General features: G+C 40.8%; 4 protein-coding genes across 6 annotated transcripts in view; 3 read left to right on the top strand and 1 right to left on the bottom strand.

The window, feature by feature from the left end:
- The window catches only part of brm (ATP-dependent helicase brm), a 38,154-nt gene extending 19,746 nt beyond the window's left edge, over positions 1-18,408 (bottom strand). The window contains exons 1-2 of one of the 2 annotated variants that reach the window (XM_033483812.2): positions 18,216-18,408; positions 17,312-17,620 (exon numbers count right to left, since the gene is read on the bottom strand). In XM_033483812.2, coding sequence (XP_033339703.2) covers positions 17,312-17,587 — 276 coding nt within the window. In that variant the 5' untranslated portion in view covers positions 17,588-17,620; positions 18,216-18,408. The remainder of the gene's footprint in view (positions 1-17,311; positions 17,621-18,215) is intronic. The other variant, XM_033483811.2, reaches the window with a different exon arrangement.
- LOC117228126 (uncharacterized) lies at positions 57-10,366 on the top strand. 2 transcript variants are annotated; one of them, XM_033483815.2, is made up of 6 exons: positions 57-1,323; positions 4,608-4,741; positions 4,842-5,101; positions 6,116-6,224; positions 6,875-7,026; positions 7,116-7,364. In XM_033483815.2, exons 1-6 carry the CDS (start codon positions 1,129-1,131, stop codon positions 7,241-7,243), a joined length of 978 nt encoding a protein of 325 aa, XP_033339706.1. In that variant the 5' UTR covers positions 57-1,128; the 3' UTR covers positions 7,244-7,364. The 2 variants fall into 2 exon arrangements, with proteins under 2 accessions (XP_033339706.1, XP_033339707.2); XM_033483816.2 differs by lacking the exons at positions 6,875-7,026; positions 7,116-7,364 and adding an exon at positions 10,207-10,366.
- LOC117228128 (uncharacterized) lies at positions 10,911-14,307 on the top strand. The gene is made up of 6 exons (XM_033483821.2): positions 10,911-11,126; positions 12,199-12,332; positions 12,827-13,083; positions 13,735-13,840; positions 13,919-14,079; positions 14,148-14,307. The coding sequence occupies exons 1-6, from the start codon at positions 11,061-11,063 to the stop codon at positions 14,261-14,263; spliced, it is 840 nt and encodes a 279-aa protein (XP_033339712.2). The 5' UTR covers positions 10,911-11,060; the 3' UTR covers positions 14,264-14,307.
- LOC117228125 (uncharacterized) lies at positions 15,189-17,090 on the top strand. The gene is made up of 6 exons (XM_033483814.2): positions 15,189-15,385; positions 15,648-15,781; positions 15,854-16,116; positions 16,180-16,285; positions 16,637-16,788; positions 16,869-17,090. Exons 1-6 carry the CDS (start codon positions 15,320-15,322, stop codon positions 16,988-16,990), a joined length of 843 nt encoding a protein of 280 aa, XP_033339705.1. The 5' UTR covers positions 15,189-15,319; the 3' UTR covers positions 16,991-17,090.
- Positions 18,409-18,551: the final 143 nt, after the last annotated feature.

Here is an 18,551-nt window from a genome sequence, read left to right as displayed (position 1 = left end):
TGATTGGCAGGGCTATGCTATAAAGCGAAGTAAAAATTTAATCGAACTCCTCGATTGCGGTATAAACTGCTCCAAAAGATTATAGTTGGAAGATCGTCGAACCATGAGCTCTTGCAACGTTTGAAACTGTTCTTCAGAAATCTACAATTATTTGGTAATAACTTAGTGTTCCTGCTAGAGTAGTTTACTACACGTACAGACGCAGAGTGCACTGTATAGCACCGCGTAAATTGATAATTGTATCGGAGACTTGATTTTTTTTCTCGATACAAGACAATATAACTCTCGATAAGAAAAGTTATATTCTACCGATGCACAACTATCGCAGCATCGTACCGCGTGATTAAGATCGAACAAAAAGGATTTTAATAGCTCGTAGGATCATCGGATTCTTTTTAATTAGTTTCAAAATTCTGTCCGACAAACTGTCGACAAATTTTCGACGACATTTCAACGCGGATTACGTCACTCGGCTCGATTATCGCATGTTTTAATTCCGAAAACCTTTCGAAATCGTCGATTTTCAGTGGAAACACGGTTACAATAAATTCTCCCTAATTTTCCTTCGGCTTGTAAACGAAACTGGACAATTCGGGAAGAGGACGCACGATTATTATTCGAGCCTCGCGGCTCATATTTATATTTGCCGATTGTCAACGATTATAAAAGCGGGATGCAAGGCTCGAATAATCGTATCTTCTCTTCTCGAATTGTCCACTTTTGTTTACAAGCTGACAGAAAATTAGGGAGAATTTACTGCATGTCCCAGATATTAGGGGGACCGGAAAGTTTAGTCGTTTGTTTACATTAAATTCAAACAGATAAATTTTTAACTAGTTTTTATTTTCAATCACAATGATGTAATCATCCTCATTATCAACAACCTGTTTTCATTTAGTATGCAAAAATTAGTATTTTCCAAAAAAATAGAAATACTGACAAAGCGCAGAAACGACATTACTTTCCGGCCCCCCTAATATTTTGCACACGGGCTCCGACCCGGCGAACACGCTGGCTAGGAGAAAGGAATGCAGTTTGAAGAAGCAGCGTTGGGATAAGTCTCGAACTTCAAACGGTTCCTTGAATATCGATTGATAGCGCGACGCGTTAGATAAGAAACGAGACCGAATGTTTAAGTTCAGCCACCTATGTCGTTCGCGCGGTTCTCTGTCGCCGGTGATAGTGATAAGAGAATCGCTGCCAGCGAGCCGTGTGCCGGATCGATCAGTCGTTCCATCGAGAGCCTCAGCGACAATGTCGAGCAGACAGGACATCAGGAATTACTTCGAGTTCGCCAGGGAGTTAACCCTGAAAGCTGGCGAGGTGAGTCGCGATCGTTTACCTTCTTTTATTTTTATATCGATCCTCGGAATCGATGCGAACCACCTTCGATTACCGTTGACTCTCTCCGTCGATGCAGCAAATTACCTTTCGATTGACAACAGACGACCGTTCTCTTAATTGCACGTATCTATATAGGAGGACAATAGCGAAACGGAGAATGACGCGCGGTTTTCCTAGCGTTCCCCGCTCAGGCGTTGTTCGTTTCGCGGCAAGAATCGGTGAGATTTTTCATTTATGACACGAGACGATTAATTGCTGGGACTCTTGCGCAAAAGTTTCGCAGTGAACTGCGAGGAACGAGAAGTTAGATGGAAATTTGTTTCTTCGTCTAGCAATTTTAATAAGCCCGCGATAATGCGACAGTGTGTTCTTGAGCGCTTCTGATATTGTTTCGCTACGCCTGTGTTTTATCTAATCTTGTCAGAAATGCAGGGAATCTGCGGTATATCTGGTACAGCACGAAACAGATTTACGTTTACGAATTGACGTTGCGGTGAACGGCTTTTAAAGTATTTCGCACGTTATGTTATTCTCGCCGTTGATCACTTTCGTCGAAGTGGACAAAAAAAGACACAGGTTGACGTTCGTTAACCAGTAAATTAATTCTTTGATCTTGAATTGTCGAAGCGGGTTATTAATTTATCAGAAAAATGTTTAATTCGGAATGCTGAAGAACGATTCGGTTATTTCGTTACTTTCACTTTTCCTCGACGAATTTCATGCGTAACGCGATACGAAAAGCACTCAAAAAACACTGACGGAAGATTATAGTGGTTCCCCTATTATCCTTCGATCGAGAAGATCGCGCGTTTTTTAATTACATAATAAAAACTGAATATCGGAATTATATAACGAATTTTAGCGAACGCAACGTCTGCACCGCAGGTGTCCTTGAAATTTCGAATGCACGAGCGAGGGAAACGTGACTCATCCTCTTCGAATGATAGAATTGCGAACGCGATCAATGGAAACTTCGTTCTGGTGATTTCAATGCGTGATGGGGCATTATTCGTGGCCGCGGGGCATTCGTTAAACAGCTCCTTCCCGAAAAGTGTTCTCGTTGAAACCGGAAATTCGTCTAATTAACCCGACATACAACCCTCGTCAAATGTATTGGGACATCCGTTGATTTAGTATAAATCGTAATTTTTCATTCGGTTTAGTATTAAGTATTTTACGCGGCATCGTATCGTCGAAGGTACACAAAGTTAAGGTTAAATGTGTCTGTCGCTTGTGCAATTAATTTAACCGTTCATTGCATCTTGTTCATTGAAAACATGTATGCCGAGTTCGTTTATTATTATTATATACATATATATAATATAATATTATTATATTAATATATAATATATATAATACAATATTATTATATTAATATATAGTATATATAATATAATATTATTATATAATATATAATATTATATACAAATATTATTATTAACATACTCGAACCATGCATGGAACCGAACAGGATCAGAAATAATGAACGAATTGATAAAACGGATGCCGAAATTGGTCCAAGAAGTAATTAAAAATCACGGTGGATGCATGTATCGACGAAAAGAAAATTTAATTATTTTTTTTTATAAAGTTGACGTTACTCTAATTATAATGTAGAAAGAAAACATAGAAGTATGTAATCGTTGCAGTTTCATACGATTAACTTTGAAATAAATTGAAGAGAAATTACAACAATTTCCTATCGGTTCGTCAAATTTATTTCATTTTCTACGAGCGTCCTAACGTTTCTGAAGGGGTGTGAATCTCTTCGCCGTATGAATTTCTCAGAACACGCGTTGAACGTAACGCCGTTACAATTACCCGCGATTTTTATCGGCCACATTGTCGAGAGTTATTGCTTCATTGAATTGATGCTGTGATCCATGAATAATTCATGTAATAAACATAAGTAATCAAACTGAATTATCGCACGATAATCTTCCACGATCTTAATAGCTAGTAAACATAGTGAAACAGTTACTTTATCTATTCTTTCACTGTGCATTGTAACATGTACATCGGTCTCCTTTCACGATTTTTCTAAGTAACGAACAGTTCTTACGTTTGATATTATTATCGGGCATCGTGAGATGTTTTCACGGTTTTGATCAGCACTAAATCATCGCAATTATTACGCGTTATTACACAAAATTGTAACGGAATGCAACGATTCTAATCCCGATTTATTTAATCAACCGGCAAACGAAATAGCAGACGCGCTATCCTCCCTAATTGACGCTCGGATCGTATACAAAAATGGACAATTTGGGAAGAGAAGATGCGATCGTTCGAGCCTCGCGGCTCTCGTTTTCATAGTCGTTGACAATCGGTACAACAACTATAATCAACTATATAATATAAGACAACTATAATTATAAGACAACTATAATCTCTTCCAAAATTGCGCATTGTTGTTTCCAAGCTGGGCGCGTCAATTAGGCAGAATTTGCTGCATACAGCCGACTGTCAACAACTATGAAAACGAGCCGCGAGACTCGAATAATCGTGTCTCCTCTTCCCGAACTGTCCATTTTTTCTATACAATCCGAACGTCGATTAAGGAGAATTCACTGTAATCAGATTGTAAACGTACATTCACGAGTTCTATTTATACAACACGTGTGTTACTTGCGTCACAACGCTCGTTAAAAATCCGAATAAACGTCTTATATCGTCACTGTTGTAAATTAACGTAAAAAACAGTTCCGCTGAATTACCTCTCCCGCCTCGGCGGCCAGCTTCAGACCAAAATCGTAGCAGAGGTCGAGTTCCTCGTTGCTAATCATATCGAATGTTGTTAGTAGACTAAGAACTATAGTCGTTGACAATCGGTAACTATTAGAGGGACCGGAAAGTAATGTCGTTTCGGCGCATATTTATCTGTTTGAATTTAATGTAAACAAACGACGTAACTTTCCGGGCCCCCTAATATAATCTCTTCCAAAATTGCGCATTGTTGTTTCCAAGCTGGGCGCGTCAATTAGGCTGGATTTGCTGCATACAGCCGACGGTAAATAAACCCTGTATTATTCCGTAGCGTTGCACGAGATACGGTCTCATCTCGTTTCGTTTAATTAGTCCCCGAACGAAATCGCAAAATCACTGAACAAATCAAAATCCACTGGAAAATTGAAAGGCTAATACCAATGAATCACGTATCAATAATTCGCTGTTGCTTATCTCGCCGGTGGCTTATCAGTCACGAGATAGCGATCTCGCGCGATTACGTTTTCTGTCGGCCACTTAATCTCGCCTCGTTCCAGATATTCAAATGCGGCTTCGAAGGTGAGAAAGACGTGAGGACCAAGAAGCACGAGTGGGACCTGGTCACGGAATACGACAAGAAGATAGAGGATCTGTTGATCACGCAATTGAAAGAGAAGTTCCCCGATCACGAGTGAGTCCCCGCTGGATATCATTGCGCGCGTGTATGCATGCACGCGTACAGGCGTTTTGTTTTGTTAATTTTTCATCGAACTTTGAGCCCTGGTTCGCAGATTTATCGGCGAGGAATCGGCCACCGATGGAAGATCGATCGAGCTCACCGACAAACCGACATGGATCATAGATCCCATCGACGGGACGATCAATTACGTGAACTCGTTCCCTTACACCTGCATCTCGATCGGCCTGGCGATCTGCAAGGAGATCGTCGTCGGAATCGTTTACAATCCTCTGACACCCGAATTGTACACTGCTGTGAAAGGGGAGGGAGCGTTTCTGAACGGCAAGCCTATCAAAACATCGAACGTAGACGGTAATTCCTCCATATTCTCGAAGCTCGATTCATTGCCTATCTAAGGCCAGCTTTGCGGATTAACCCTTTGCGAACGAGGTCGCTCCGATGTTGTCGCTTGGCAAACAATTCGTGGATTTCTTTCCTTCGGTTACATCCGTTTGTTTATTTTATTGTGATTTGGAGAAAGATAGTAGCGCTGTTATCGTTGTTAAACAGGCTTGTCAGACTGTTGTCGTAGCAGAAACAATAGAAACACAGTCTGTAGAAGTTTTTAAAGGCGAAATGAAACGTCCAATGAAAGTGAGTCGATTAAAAGTGAGATGACTACATTCTATAAATGTGAGGAGCTATCGAGAGCCTCGTATTTCAGAATTTCCGTGTGGTACGACTGCGTATAAATTCGCAGAAACGTCTAATTCGAGAGACGATGATTTTTTAAGAAGATGCCAATTTAATCGGTTCGTGATTTATTAATCTTTTTGAAAGCAGAACATGGCCGAACTTCTTCGAATTTTCTTCCTTTAATCGAAACTTCGCGATTAGAATGAAAAGTCATTTCTGTCGCTGGAAGGAATACGATAAATAATGTTTAGAGCACTGGCAGCGAGAAGTGCATTTTATTGTGTAATAAGTGACCGGTCAGGTATCCGAACGCGTAAATAGTCGAACGATGTGATTCAGAAATCACAAATAACTTTTTAAGCGGTTTCTACACGATAATAATGGCGAGAATCTAAACGAATATGCATAATTCAATCGTACTGCGCATTGACATTGGCTTCGTAACGCATCCAGCCGTGCGTGCTCACTCCAGTAATTAACTAAACCTTATCTACCTTTAAATCGTTGCCTTTGATTAGGTTACGAAATCTGGCGTAACAACGGATTTTTCTTTTCGCAATCTTAATTATCAGCTTCGACAGAGAAAAATAACGCGCAACGATTTAATCGACGAGTCGCTCGACCGAACAAACATTTTCATATGCTTGTTATTTAATTAACACGTTCCCTTTTTCTGGTTCTCTTTCGCAGAGTTGAGGAAGGCTTTGATCGAAATGGAGGTGTTCTCCCTGAGGCACAAAGGGAAGAACAGGGACATCAAAATGGCCAGATTCGAAACCATGCTCGAGCTAGCACGGGGGTAACATGAAATTAATTAACTGTCCTTCCTATAATACTTTCTATCGCGAATTCAAAATATCGTCCTATACTTCAATGATCGAACTTTCGAAGCTCGCTGTACCCAGCACGCGATTCAGCAAATTCTCGCTGACAAATTCTTAAGCAAGCTAAAACATTAAGCGAAGTTCAAAGATTGTAAAATCAACCGTATTCATGTTTCGCCAGTTCAAATACTTCAAACAATCCTTTGGTTAGTTATTCGGTGTTAGGTTTCTCCAGGAACGAGCAGGATTAAATATTCGCTGTTTTCAATAGTTCAGACAATTCTCAGAGAAGCCTCGCTGAAAAATTATAAAATAATTCGAACAGTTGATGAGCTGTTAATAGCCTGTACCGATACATCGTTGTGTCGATTAAAAGATCAACGAGCTTGTAACTGCAACGTCATTGAAGTATACTTCGAACGACTCGCAAAGTAGAGAGAGATCGAGTAGCCAAGTTTCGCTACGATGAAAAGTGTACAAAAATTAACTGAATTCTCGGTTGGGAAAAAATGGCCAAACGGATTGGCAGGCGAGTTAACTCGAAGGCTGCGGCTAGCATTCCGATGCCAGCAGAAAAATCGCAGAACAATGGCCCGAAGGCCTGTTAATTTTGTCTTGAATCCAGTATCAGGTTCACAGGATCAGCCGCGCTCGCGTTAGCATACATAGCGAAAGGTGCATTGGATTGCTTTCAAATGGACGTACTTCAGCCTTGGGACGTTGCAGCGGGCGTGTTGCTTATTCGTGAAGCTGGTGGCTCGATAGGCAGCATAAAAAGTATATTCACGTTTTTATGAATAGGCTAAACAAACACCGTCCTAGAACATCGGATACGTGTACTAAACGATATTTCTCGATTTCTTCAGCATCTGAATTCGATCTAATGAAACCGGACATACTCGCGGCTGCGAACGAAACCTTGGGGACAGAGCTGAAGAATGTGTTCGTGAACACGGACTTGAAGACGATGCGCAAGAGATTAACCAGAACCTGATCTAATTGTCGTTTCGATCGAGGATTCTTTATACCGAAACTCGCGAGTCCGATTGTTGGGCAATCGGGGAAACACTCGTCGAGTCCTTGCGGAACGAATAAAAACGTTGTTACATTTTTTTTCAGAATATCGTTTTCCTTCGTTGTTGACGAACTATCTTTCCCTTCTATCGTCCGATCGATTCGATTGTTGTCAAGCGAAAATTAACCTTCAATTTTCGTTGGTACGTTAACGTTTCATTTCAGTGAAAGCCGGTATGTTTAAATTTCGTTTCGACGAATCAAGTAAATTGGAACATCGTTTGCAACAAAACTTAGTAATTAGTAGCGGAGCTGTACGATTTTCTGTCCTTTTTATCGCGTAATTTATCCAAGTTTTGTTAAACGAAAATTAATCTACAATTTTGTTCGAGCGTTAACGTTTTATTTCGGTGGAAGCCAGTTTTTTTTAAATTTCTTTCCACGAATAAAACATAATTTGAAACATCTTTTGTAACGAGCTTAGTCATTGGTAGCGGGGCTGTACGATTTTATGTCCTTTCTGTCGCGTAATTTATCAAAGTTTTGTTAAACGAAAATTAATCTACAATTTTGTTCGAGCGTTAACGTTTTATTTCGGTGGAAGTCACTTTTTTTTTTTATTTCTTTCCACGAACAAAACACATAATTTGAAACATCTTTTGTAACAAGCTTAGTCATTGGTAGCGGGGCTGTACGATTTTATGTCCTTTTTATCGCGTAATTTATCCGAGTTTTGTTAAACGAAAATTAATCTACAATTTTGTTCGAGCGTTAACGTTTTATTTCGGTGGAAGCCAGTTTTTTTTTAATTTCTTTCCACGAATAAAACATAATTTGAAACATCTTTTGTAACAAGCTTAGTCATTGGTAGCGGGGCTGTACGATTTTATGTCCTTTTTATCGCGTAATTTATCCGAGTTTTGTACGAACAAAACGAACGAACACTCAATGAAACTCGTTTAACTCGTTTCGATGTGAATAAAACGATATTTAATCCATCGCTTAAATGGAAATATTATTTTCCGCGAAAATGTTCGGATGTCCGAGAAAATGATACCGCAGCTAAAAATATACTTCGCAGGAACGTTTCCGCGTTTTTCAGCGGCTATTTCCTTTTGCGATGGGGTTACGAATAAACAAATGACTCACGATCTCCCAGATACAAGGTAGCAGATCGATCTGCAGGGGAATCACTGGGGGAATGGGATCTTTGGTAACGGGAAACTTCGGAACAGCGATTATTTCGATCACGTCCGATGAATAAGTGTAACGCGATCGAGACAGATTCCGAGAAAACCGAGACAACGTCTCGGAAACCAATCATTTAGATTGTTAACAATTCGACAGACCGACGTTAATCGTGTACTAGCAAAAAATAGCAATCACAAATCAAGTCGAGCCTCCAGATAGCAAGTGCATACATCGATCAAAGTAATCGATTGATACACACTGTGCTTCTGCACAGAATGGATTGTCGTTTTTTATTATTCTATTGCCTTCCAAGATAGCCAAACGTGGCTTGCAAATACTCTAAGAATACATATTTTAGAAGACTGTTCTAAAGGTCCTTGAATCATGTTTTAATCGGCAATAAGAACACTTAAGACCATTCTAAAAATTCAACGTTACCTCGCTGGATTTGCAATATTTCGACGAAGAAAAGATAAAGCGTTTATAAAACGCACGATTTCTATAATCGAGATCAGTTGTTTTAGGAACTGTCGATCGTGTTTTCCAGAGCTTCTATTTCTTATTGGACAAAAAAAAACATACACACACGGTTAATGGTGCCGGTACGTGTAATGGCCCCGTCCAGAGGCACGAATTAACCGATTTCTGCTGACAAATTAACGAGCAAAAAGATCGATAGATCTCAAGGACACGGTAAGAGGCAACACCTGCCGTTTCTTAGAATGCAATCTCGCGCAACGCAAATATCGCGAATCCTATTATGGTCCCACTCTTGACACGGGTGCCATAAGAAAAGGAACACGGCCGTTGAATTCGCCCAACAATCGATCGAACAAGCGACCCTCGGGAAAGAAAAGGGCCGCCGATATACATGTATATAAAAAGAGCCGGTTTTCGCTGTGATACAGCTAATTAAACGCGATAATTGAAGTAATCCCGTGCGGCCACAGCTGATCGCCGCTGTGAAAGTGTGATCATAATGTTTCACCTTGGCACAGTCTTTTGCCAAGCCGCCATGCCATACCCCTTGGACACATCGGTTGTCACTGTAGCAAAATCCGCCGGCAATTTTCTCGCGAGGTTGATAATGATCTTGATTCTTTCGTAACCTCATTAACAGTGAGTGATATCTAAGTGCAGTTTACTCGTAGGAGTGAAAAATTCCATAATAAATATGGTAATGGAGAAGTTCTACGTATAGATGGAGCATTTTGCCTCCGGATTGGCTCTCGGACGCAGATGTCGGAATAGCCGTGGACATTAGGTTTACAGATTCATGTTTTCCATACCGTGTGCATTTTCTATGGACCCTATGCGATTCTAGACGTTTCTCTATCGAAGCAAAGTCTTATCATACTCGGGATGGGGATAGAATAAACGCAGAATGAATCGTTTAAATCATCATGGTACACGCCATGTTAATCGTTTATAAATGTGGCTGACTTATTATATGCAATTCTATATTCTATATATTCTATATTCTATATGCAATTCTGTGCATTTATTCGTCATAAGAATCGTTCGCGGGTTTGGAAATAAAAATTTCCAGCTCCGTTGATAATAATTTAACAAAAATGAATACGTTCTATCGATTCCCTTAAATTCTTTTAATTTCTTTTTCACAGATTCTAAACAAACATCTCTTTCTTCCTTTTGAGACTTGACATCTGCACCGAAATACGTGTATTTCAAAATTCTTTTTTCACTATTTGAGATCAATTTTCAGTTAGCCAGACTATCGTTGATTTATAGAATCTCCAAGACACTCGTACCGAAAAAAGAAAAAGATAGCGACGACCTTGGAGCCAAGCAAGAAGCAAGCGTCCTGGCAGTCAGCGGCAAAAATACGTCCAGGAGCGGACACGAACACTCCGGATCATCCTCTGACCTCCGGTAACGAGTGATCGTCGATAATAAAAGGGGACGTTCGCGAAGAAATTTGCAAGAAATTACGGTGGTTCGAAAGGCAGCGTTACAGCGGGAAGTCATTTACAGCGGAGATACACCTCCGTCTAATTATAGTTTCCCCAGATTCGTCGGCTGCAACGCGAAATTTGCATAACGCTGAACGCGAACGATGAATAAAAACCGCGGGGGAAGGAAAAAAAAGCGGTAGATCTCACGTTTCTGGTCGCAGCCAGCCTTCGGAGCGATGTTATCACGCCCGCGTCCGATTGGTCCCGAGGCTAATTAGCGAAGGATCGGTTGAGAAACAACAAGCGCGGCCGTCAGCCATCAAAACCGCGAGCGGGTTTTATCACGTATAAATCACGGCTGTCCGGAGCGGAGGCTGCGCGCCATGAAAACTTCATTTTGAGAACCGTTCTGTTTGCCGAATTAAAACTATGACAGGCTCCGTTCATTGTGTCGGGGCCCGCGTTATCTCGAGGTCGTAAGGACTGGCGGGGAACGGGCGAGCCGAAAATGATACTCGTGCCGCGCCGAGGGAGAAACACGGGGATCGATGGATCGAGCCATTGAGTCATAACAACGATATATCCGAAGCGGTTTCGAATGAAAAGAACAGGATACCGGTCTGGCGAACGCAGTATCCGTTGACGCGTATTCCTGACGAGGATCTAAACGATCGTCGGTCTCCTGGAAACATGGCGCGCTACGCCGAGGACGTTTACTATGAATTCGCAATCACCCTGACGCGGGACGCGGCGCAGGTGAGTACCAACGTTCTCGTTAGTATCGTGATTTCGTGACGAAAATGAAAATTACGCGTTCCGGTTCCTCCTAAATTCGTTCTTCTAACGCGTCGAACGAGCAAGATCACTCGCGAAAAACCGTTCACGTTCTGTGAATCGCGAGCGTCGGAACTGTTCGTTTTGCTATAATCGGAGCTTGGCTGTATTTTTCTTCTTCTAAAACTCAGGTAAGAACAACGGAACAGTGAGAAGACGATCGTGGTTTTCGATCGTTGATTAAAATTCACGGTCCAGTTGGGGACGTTCGCAAAATTTGTAGACGTTCAACGCGAACGCCGTTACGATCCTTATAGTCGCATTTCGGTGACAATAATCGAAGCATCGTCGTGTACGGAACTTTGACATAGAAATGAAAATTTTCCTCGACAATTAATGTCCACGCGTGATAGAAGCAAGGAAAACACGGTAGAGGATATTATGTCCGATCGGCAGGAAACTATTCAAAACCAAAGAAACTTCGAACCTCGAATTGCTTGCGCGTTCCAAGCATTCCGCAATGCTGTGTTGTTTTGTTTTTTCAACTAGCAGGAATCTCGACGGAAAAAGGTCGTTAAAGCAAGCTACGTTTAAAAATATGCAAAAAGAAAACGGTAATTTCAGGTGACACAACCATATACTTTCGAGTGTGAAACTGGGGAAACCGGAGACGCCGCCGAGGCAAATAAAGAAACGTTGCTTGCGTCACACCTCGATTCATAGTGTTTTCCCGTGGCGTCAATGTATTCTACCTTTCGCGTTGCTCATTTTTCATGAACTGTAGCAGCAGCAGCACGACCACCCTGCCGTTTGCGAGCGTAATTGCCGTTCGAATGCTCGATCGATCGGAAAGAATTGACCCCGGTACTTTTTTGCCAGGTCACGGATATATGTATCCACCATTGCAACTCGCGAGTACGCGAATGAACTATAGGCGCGATGCTGATTGAAAATTTCGTGAAAGAGAATCTCTGTTCTTTTCTTCTCTGCTCCCTACGAGGTTGATATTGAAGATCGAGGAGAAAGTATGCAACTGGATGATTTACTGTTCAAGATTCTCAAGACGGCCATCAGCGGATTGAAGAAGGTGGACGAAAAACTAGGTAACTGGGACCTGGTGACGGAGTACGATCGCAAAATAGAGGACGTCATCATTGGCAAGCTGAAGACCAAGTTTCCCAATCACAGGCACGTATGATCAATCCGACCGTGTCACAGACTTTGCCGGTTGCGAACGGAGGAGATCCCTCGTCAGGAGACTCTGCAGTGTTTAGCATCGAAATTTCCAAATCTCGATGGTGTAATAGATTAAACAAATCTGCGAAATGAAAATATCAGGCAATTTGCGAAGCACTCGTGTGACCATCACCGTGTGAAGTATCGATGAAACCGATGGTGTTCCAAGTTTGGAAAATAATTGTCAAATATACCCTTCCCCCCGCCCCCCTACTTTGAATAACATTATTTTAACAATTTTAACAATTCATTGAATAACATTATTATTATAACATTATTTGAATAACATTACATTTTAGATCATCTCGGTTGCGAGGTTCGGAAAATGTAGAATATATTCGTGTCAGCTTCACAGGCCAAGGATCTCGGCAAATCAATGTGCAGTTTAGTTTAAAAAAATCAGCTGTCCAAGATATATTTCACTTCGAACATATTCATTCGAACAGGTTCATAGGCGAAGAATCGACCGGAAAGGAGCTACCCGAGCTAACGGATGATCCGACATGGATCATCGATCCGATCGACGGCACGACCAACTTTATTCACGGGTTTCCACACACCTGCGTGGTGATTGGCCTGGCGATTAAGAAAGAAATGGTGATTGGTATCGTCTATAACCCTGTCCTCGAGCAGCTGTTCACCGCGAGGAAAGGACGAGGCGCGTTTTTGAACGGGGAACCGATCAAGGTCTCCACAGTTCAAGGTGGGTCGGTGTCAATGAACACCGTGAAACTCTCCTGTCGCACCCAGGCCTTGTCACTGCCGAGAGTACCATAAGATTTCTTACTTCCAAGGTAAAAAGTATCCTTCAGAATGCAATGAACATGATACGGCAACTTCTGCATTTAATTATCCAAATATTGTGCAACGATGTCGCAAAATTTCATCAGTGATTCGATTTCTAGGCTATCGTAACAGCCTATTTGCTAGATAAAGGTAGGCTGCAGCACCACAAAGTTGTTCATTGTATTTAAAACGTTAGCAATATTATTTTCCCATGAATATTTCATATTGCACACGGTTAATTTAATTTTAAAAGATGGTCACTGATAAATACGAACTTTAAGCTTTTATAATAAATAAACCGACTGAACGCAGAATGCAATAATATTAGAAGAATTCAAGGGCATGCAAAAGACGAGCATACTAACAAAAATTATAGTTGTATAAAATTAATGAAATTGATAATTGGCATAAGGACCTACACAGTCCAGTTCACCGTATAAAGTTCGACTTCCTAAATATATTAAAAGAAGAAACCCATTTTTCATTCAACTTATGCGTCCTGGATCGGAAAACGTTCTTGTCCGGCGCAAAGATCCAGCGTTGAAATTGAAACTGATCGCTTCCACAGATATATCGAAGGCACTGGTCTGCATGGAAGCAGGCTTCGTGAAAGTGGACAGCCTGAGAGAGAAGACCATGGAGAGATTGCAAGCTCTTATTCGTGCAGCTCAGGGGTGAGATTTCCGGAATCGATGGATGCTAATCGTGTAATTCTTTGATGGAGATTACTAATGATTTCTTGCGATTTAAAGGATTCGCACGCTCGGAGTGGCTGCACTGACTTTATGCTACGTCGCCCTGGGAATCGTGGAGGCCTATTACATAGAGGGCCCAGGGATCTCGACGTGGGACATCGCCGCAGCTTCGCTGATAATTGCCGAAGCTGGCGGAGTGGTTCTAGATCGTGAAACAGGTGATCGAATCGTTTTCTGTGTGATCTCGTGATCGTTTTAGAAATGAACACAGTGATTTTGTTCGCAGGCGAGAGAATAGACATCATGAAACCTCGTGCAATCGGTGCATGTAATAAGAAGATCGCTAGAGAAGTCTTCAACATCATTCGCGAGGCCGACCAAAGAGTAGAGAATAAAGAATAGTGATTTTTCTGTACGGCAGTGACAATAAAAGAAATATCCCATAATTGTCTAAACTTATTTGTTCCCGAATACCGTCTCTGATTTCTTTTAGAACTGCATTAATCAATAGGATCGCTGCCATGTCGGTTGTATACCATTATTCTTTGTCTTTCATTGGATTAACTTCTCTTAACTTGTTTAACTTCTTTGTCGTTTGTATGATCTAAAAGAGATCGGAAAGCAAACATTATTAACATACTATTAGTGTAACGTATGGAAGAACATGTAAATCGTATGTAAAATTTCAAATCATAAGACCAAAGTATCTAAATTTATAGGATCAAAGTTCTCTCTATCGACTGTTTCCCTCGAAACAAGTATTTTCCAAAAGAACTAATACAAGAGAAAAGTAAACAAACTTATCAATTCTCAGTGCATCCCTGATCTCGTTCGCCCTAAAAATACTCTAAAAATTTGCCTGCACGAATTTCAAAAATAGAAAAAAGGTCGTTTAAAAAAAGCTCCGTGTTCGATTGTTCCTATTTAATCTACTTTTTAGATTGAATACAATATAAACACAGTTTCCCCAAGTTGATCAATTACACTTTCATTTCGATAATAACGCCTGATAAAACTGTCTGCGATTTAATCTTGCCGTCTGATAAAGCGATCATGACGAAGAGCAGTATACCGGGAAAAGTTTTGTGACGAAGTCGCATAGACGACAGCCAAGGAAAACCCGTGAATTACGACGAGGAAGAAAAAAAAAGAGTATGATTTACCAAGCGACAAGGATCCACCGAGATTACGTTTATTTATTTCAAGAAATCATTATGTACCACGCGCGACCGCCAATATCAATTAAAAGCGGTCGTGTGTGCTGGTCGCACGTAAGTGCAGCACATAGGTGTTCGCTAAATCAGACATTACGGATTTTCGCCCCACCTATTTCTCGTTTGCCCCGCTCTCTTCTTTCTTCCATTCTAGTCACTATATAGGCCGGCAAGTGCATCCTTAGTGTCAGTGCAGCAGTGTAGAAACCTCGGATCGACGCGAGCTCTTGCTAGAAGAACCACGATGCAGTCGCACGATATTGAAGGATACTACAATGTGGCCGAGGAACTGGTTTTGAAAGCGGGAAAAGTACGTGATTCTATATTGGACGCAGACCCCATACCGGATAGTTTAAAATCGCGTGGTGCAATTTATCTTCCATGCTAACTATTTTTAAACAGCGTGCAGTGTGCCAGAAAAAAAAAGAAACAATTCAACGAACCGTGGTTGATCTTTAAAAAATTAAAATACCTATAAGTCGAATTGCGAGGATTCGTTCGATAGAACAAGTGGAAGTCATTTCGCTAAATACTGCGAGCTCATTGTAAAAACATTAATGACTGAATTGCAGGTAATCGAGAACGCGATCAACACAAAGAAGAGTGTGAAGAGCAAAGGGATCGACTGGGACCTGGTAACGGAGTACGATCGCAAAATAGAGAAGGATTTGCAGAAGCAGTTGTCGAAAATCTATCCGGAGCACAAGTATGTGAACCTTGAAGACGGTGGAGTAATTAAAACAGTAGAAAATTCGATAATCATCTGATGGATTCGCAGATTTATCGGCGAGGAAGGAACGGCAGAGGACAAATGTTTGCCGAAGCTAACGGATGAACCAACGTGGATCATTGATCCCATAGACGGCACGACCAACTTTGTGCACAGATTTCCCCACACGTGCATCTCCTTGGCGTTGTTAATTAATAAGAAAACAGAGATCGGTATAGTGTACAATCCGCTGATGAGGCAACTGTTTACCGCGAGGAGACAGAAAGGAGCCTTTCTAAATAGACACCCTATAAAGACTTCGGACGTGGCAGGTGTGTGTGCTCGACAATCTGCAAGAACACCTTGAACATTTTTAATTAGTCCCTTATTTTCAGATGTGACTCAGTCGTTAATCGCAATGGAACCGTGGCTTGCCAAAGACTCAAATTATCTAGTTACCGTGTACAGTAGAATGCATGCTCTAATTCAAGGGACTCATGGGTAATTTCCCTTTTCAACTTTGCTAATATGTTCGTGCGGAATTTTCTTCGTAATGTCGCAAGTCGTTAGAGAGCATTTATAGATATTTTCTCCGTTCCTCATTGGTTAATCACTCGCTGCTGCCTCGCGATTGAAGGGAATAGAATGCGATGACATGGAGGAATCATCAATTATATTAATTTTGCTGCAATTATATTAAGTGTATTACTTAATGTAACTTGCTGGTTTATGAGTAAAATTGCCATCATTAGTGAGAAATCCTCGATCGTTTGATTTTCTAAAAAACCACTAAACAATTACCGATAGGTAAGTTATTAGAATGTGATAATTGCAACGAGTTTTCATCTTCAGGATAAGATCATTGGGTACTGCAGCTCTTACGCTATGTTACGTTGCAATGGGCGCTGTAGAAGCGTATCACGTCGAAAGTATAGACGCTTGGGACGTTGCTGCTGGAAAATTAATAATTGAAGAAGCAGGTGGAATAGTAATAGATACAGCTGGTACAAATCTCTTCTGAACATTGCAAATAATACTTCGTCCTATAAATTGCAATAGCTACAACTTCATTATACTATTTCAGGTGGAGAATTGGACTTGATGGTACCTAGAGTAATCGCAGCTTGTAATCACCAAATTGCTGATCAGCTGGTTGACCTCTTTAAAACTGCCGATTCAAAGGCTATTGATAGAAACTTAAGATGATGTGCTACGAGATTCAATTCTTTGGCCTAGAAACTGTTCATTACATTTAACTGCTCCTAATGTACATTATGTAATTTTTAATAAAAGTTTCGTAAACCCATGTCCGTGAAACAAAAATCTTTTGTATAATAATCTTGCATCAATTGCAAGAAACAGAAACCAAATGGAGATTTTTTTTCCACTAATACATCCTTTTAATCTTAATATTACAAATTTTATCTACTTAATTTTGGCATAAATGCATCGAACCTGCAATCCAATGACAATGCATCCTATGAAATAATAGAATATAAGAATACAATTTAATTATTTCATTCTTACCTGAGGACCCATGTTCTGCTGCATTTGTTGCGGATGAGATGGGTAATTTTGTTGCTGTTGCGGTGGTTGTTGGGGTTGTTGCGACATAGGTGGGCCACCAGGTGGAATCGGAGGCCCAGTCTGATATGCTTGTGTCGGACTATGTGGATGATGTTGCGGTGGACCCATGGGGCTGCCTTGAGGATTAGATGGTGACGGCGCTTGCTGCGGGGGACCCATAGGACTTGGGGCTTGCGGTGGAGGCATAGGAGATGATTGCGGTGAAGGGCTAGCCATCTTACTATCCTTGTATCTTTACTCAATCGCCCTCTAAAATATTGAAACAAATTTAAACAAAAATAATCACAACAGATGTATTTATATAATCCATAAATTACGATCAGTGATTAGTGATTAATTCCAGACCTCTTATTTCACCTGATACGGACCTTTTTTTTTTAAATCGATTATAGTACCTTATAATACAATTTTCGCAGTCTACACTGAAGATATCTTAATACCATCGTTATAATCATAAAAAGAATTAAGTAACAAATTAATAAAAAAAACACAATTAAATAATTCCAATGATTATACGATGCAGTGTCAGTGATAACTGCTTAACACACGAAGCACAGAAAATGACACTAACTCTGAAAAAAAATGGAACTGTTGTCGAAGATACACAAACTTCATACACACACGAACCTTCACGTAATATGTAAAGTAATTGGTGTCGACGGAGTGCACGTTTCCGTGTTGATTTTACAAGGGAACGTTTATTGCCAAACGGTGTTAATCGAAAATTCGGGTTCGTTAAAATAATAAATGTGACAACTCATCCTGAATTCTAGAGTTCGTACCAGGGTTTGGTGGCGCAATAAAACTCTCATTATTATCCGAGAAGGCTTGCGTTTGAACATACCTTTTTTAATTTATTCAATCGAAAGGGTAAACACCTTTCTCGCCATACGTCCGTTAGTATTCACCGGAGGTATTTATCCAAAGCTATACTGAATTCAACAACACAAACGAACACACGCTACCGGCCATTTTCCTATCGTCCCTACTCGTAATACGTTAACACGTCGGGAAACATGGCCGTCGTCGTTTCGAAGTTGCACGCAGTTTCGATATAAGCTCGGTTCGCTGAATCGAGAACGAGCTTATAGCAAACAACGAGACAATACTTGAATTTTACCAGAAAGAAAACAAAAATGTTCACTTCGTTACCTATTTTTGCGTAAACCTTTGACGATTC

This window comes from Megalopta genalis, chromosome 6, assembly GCF_051020955.1.
Source record: "Megalopta genalis isolate 19385.01 chromosome 6, iyMegGena1_principal, whole genome shotgun sequence".
Classification (NCBI taxonomy): domain Eukaryota; kingdom Metazoa; phylum Arthropoda; class Insecta; order Hymenoptera; family Halictidae; genus Megalopta; species Megalopta genalis.
Note: the sequence above shows the minus strand (reverse complement) of the source record. Positions and strands in the feature narration are given on the sequence as shown.

Coding starts and splice junctions, on each gene's coding strand:
- LOC117228126 (XM_033483815.2), top strand. CDS start 1,129: ATGTTTAAGTTCAGCCACCTATGTCGTTCGCGCGGTTCTCTGTCGCCG. Junction 5,102..6,115: donor CAAAACATCGAACGTAGACG/GTAATTCCTCCA, acceptor TCTCTTTCGCAG/AGTTGAGGAAGGCTTTGATC. Junction 7,027..7,115: donor CTCGATAGGCAGCATAAAAA/GTATATTCACGT, acceptor CGATTTCTTCAG/CATCTGAATTCGATCTAATG.
- LOC117228128 (XM_033483821.2), top strand. CDS start 11,061: ATGGCGCGCTACGCCGAGGACGTTTACTATGAATTCGCAATCACCCTG. Junction 11,127..12,198: donor TGACGCGGGACGCGGCGCAG/GTGAGTACCAAC, acceptor TTACTGTTCAAG/ATTCTCAAGACGGCCATCAG. Junction 12,333..12,826: donor ACCAAGTTTCCCAATCACAG/GCACGTATGATC, acceptor TCATTCGAACAG/GTTCATAGGCGAAGAATCGA.
- LOC117228125 (XM_033483814.2), top strand. CDS start 15,320: ATGCAGTCGCACGATATTGAAGGATACTACAATGTGGCCGAGGAACTG. Junction 15,782..15,853: donor AAAATCTATCCGGAGCACAA/GTATGTGAACCT, acceptor ATGGATTCGCAG/ATTTATCGGCGAGGAAGGAA. Junction 16,286..16,636: donor CTAATTCAAGGGACTCATGG/GTAATTTCCCTT, acceptor TTTCATCTTCAG/GATAAGATCATTGGGTACTG.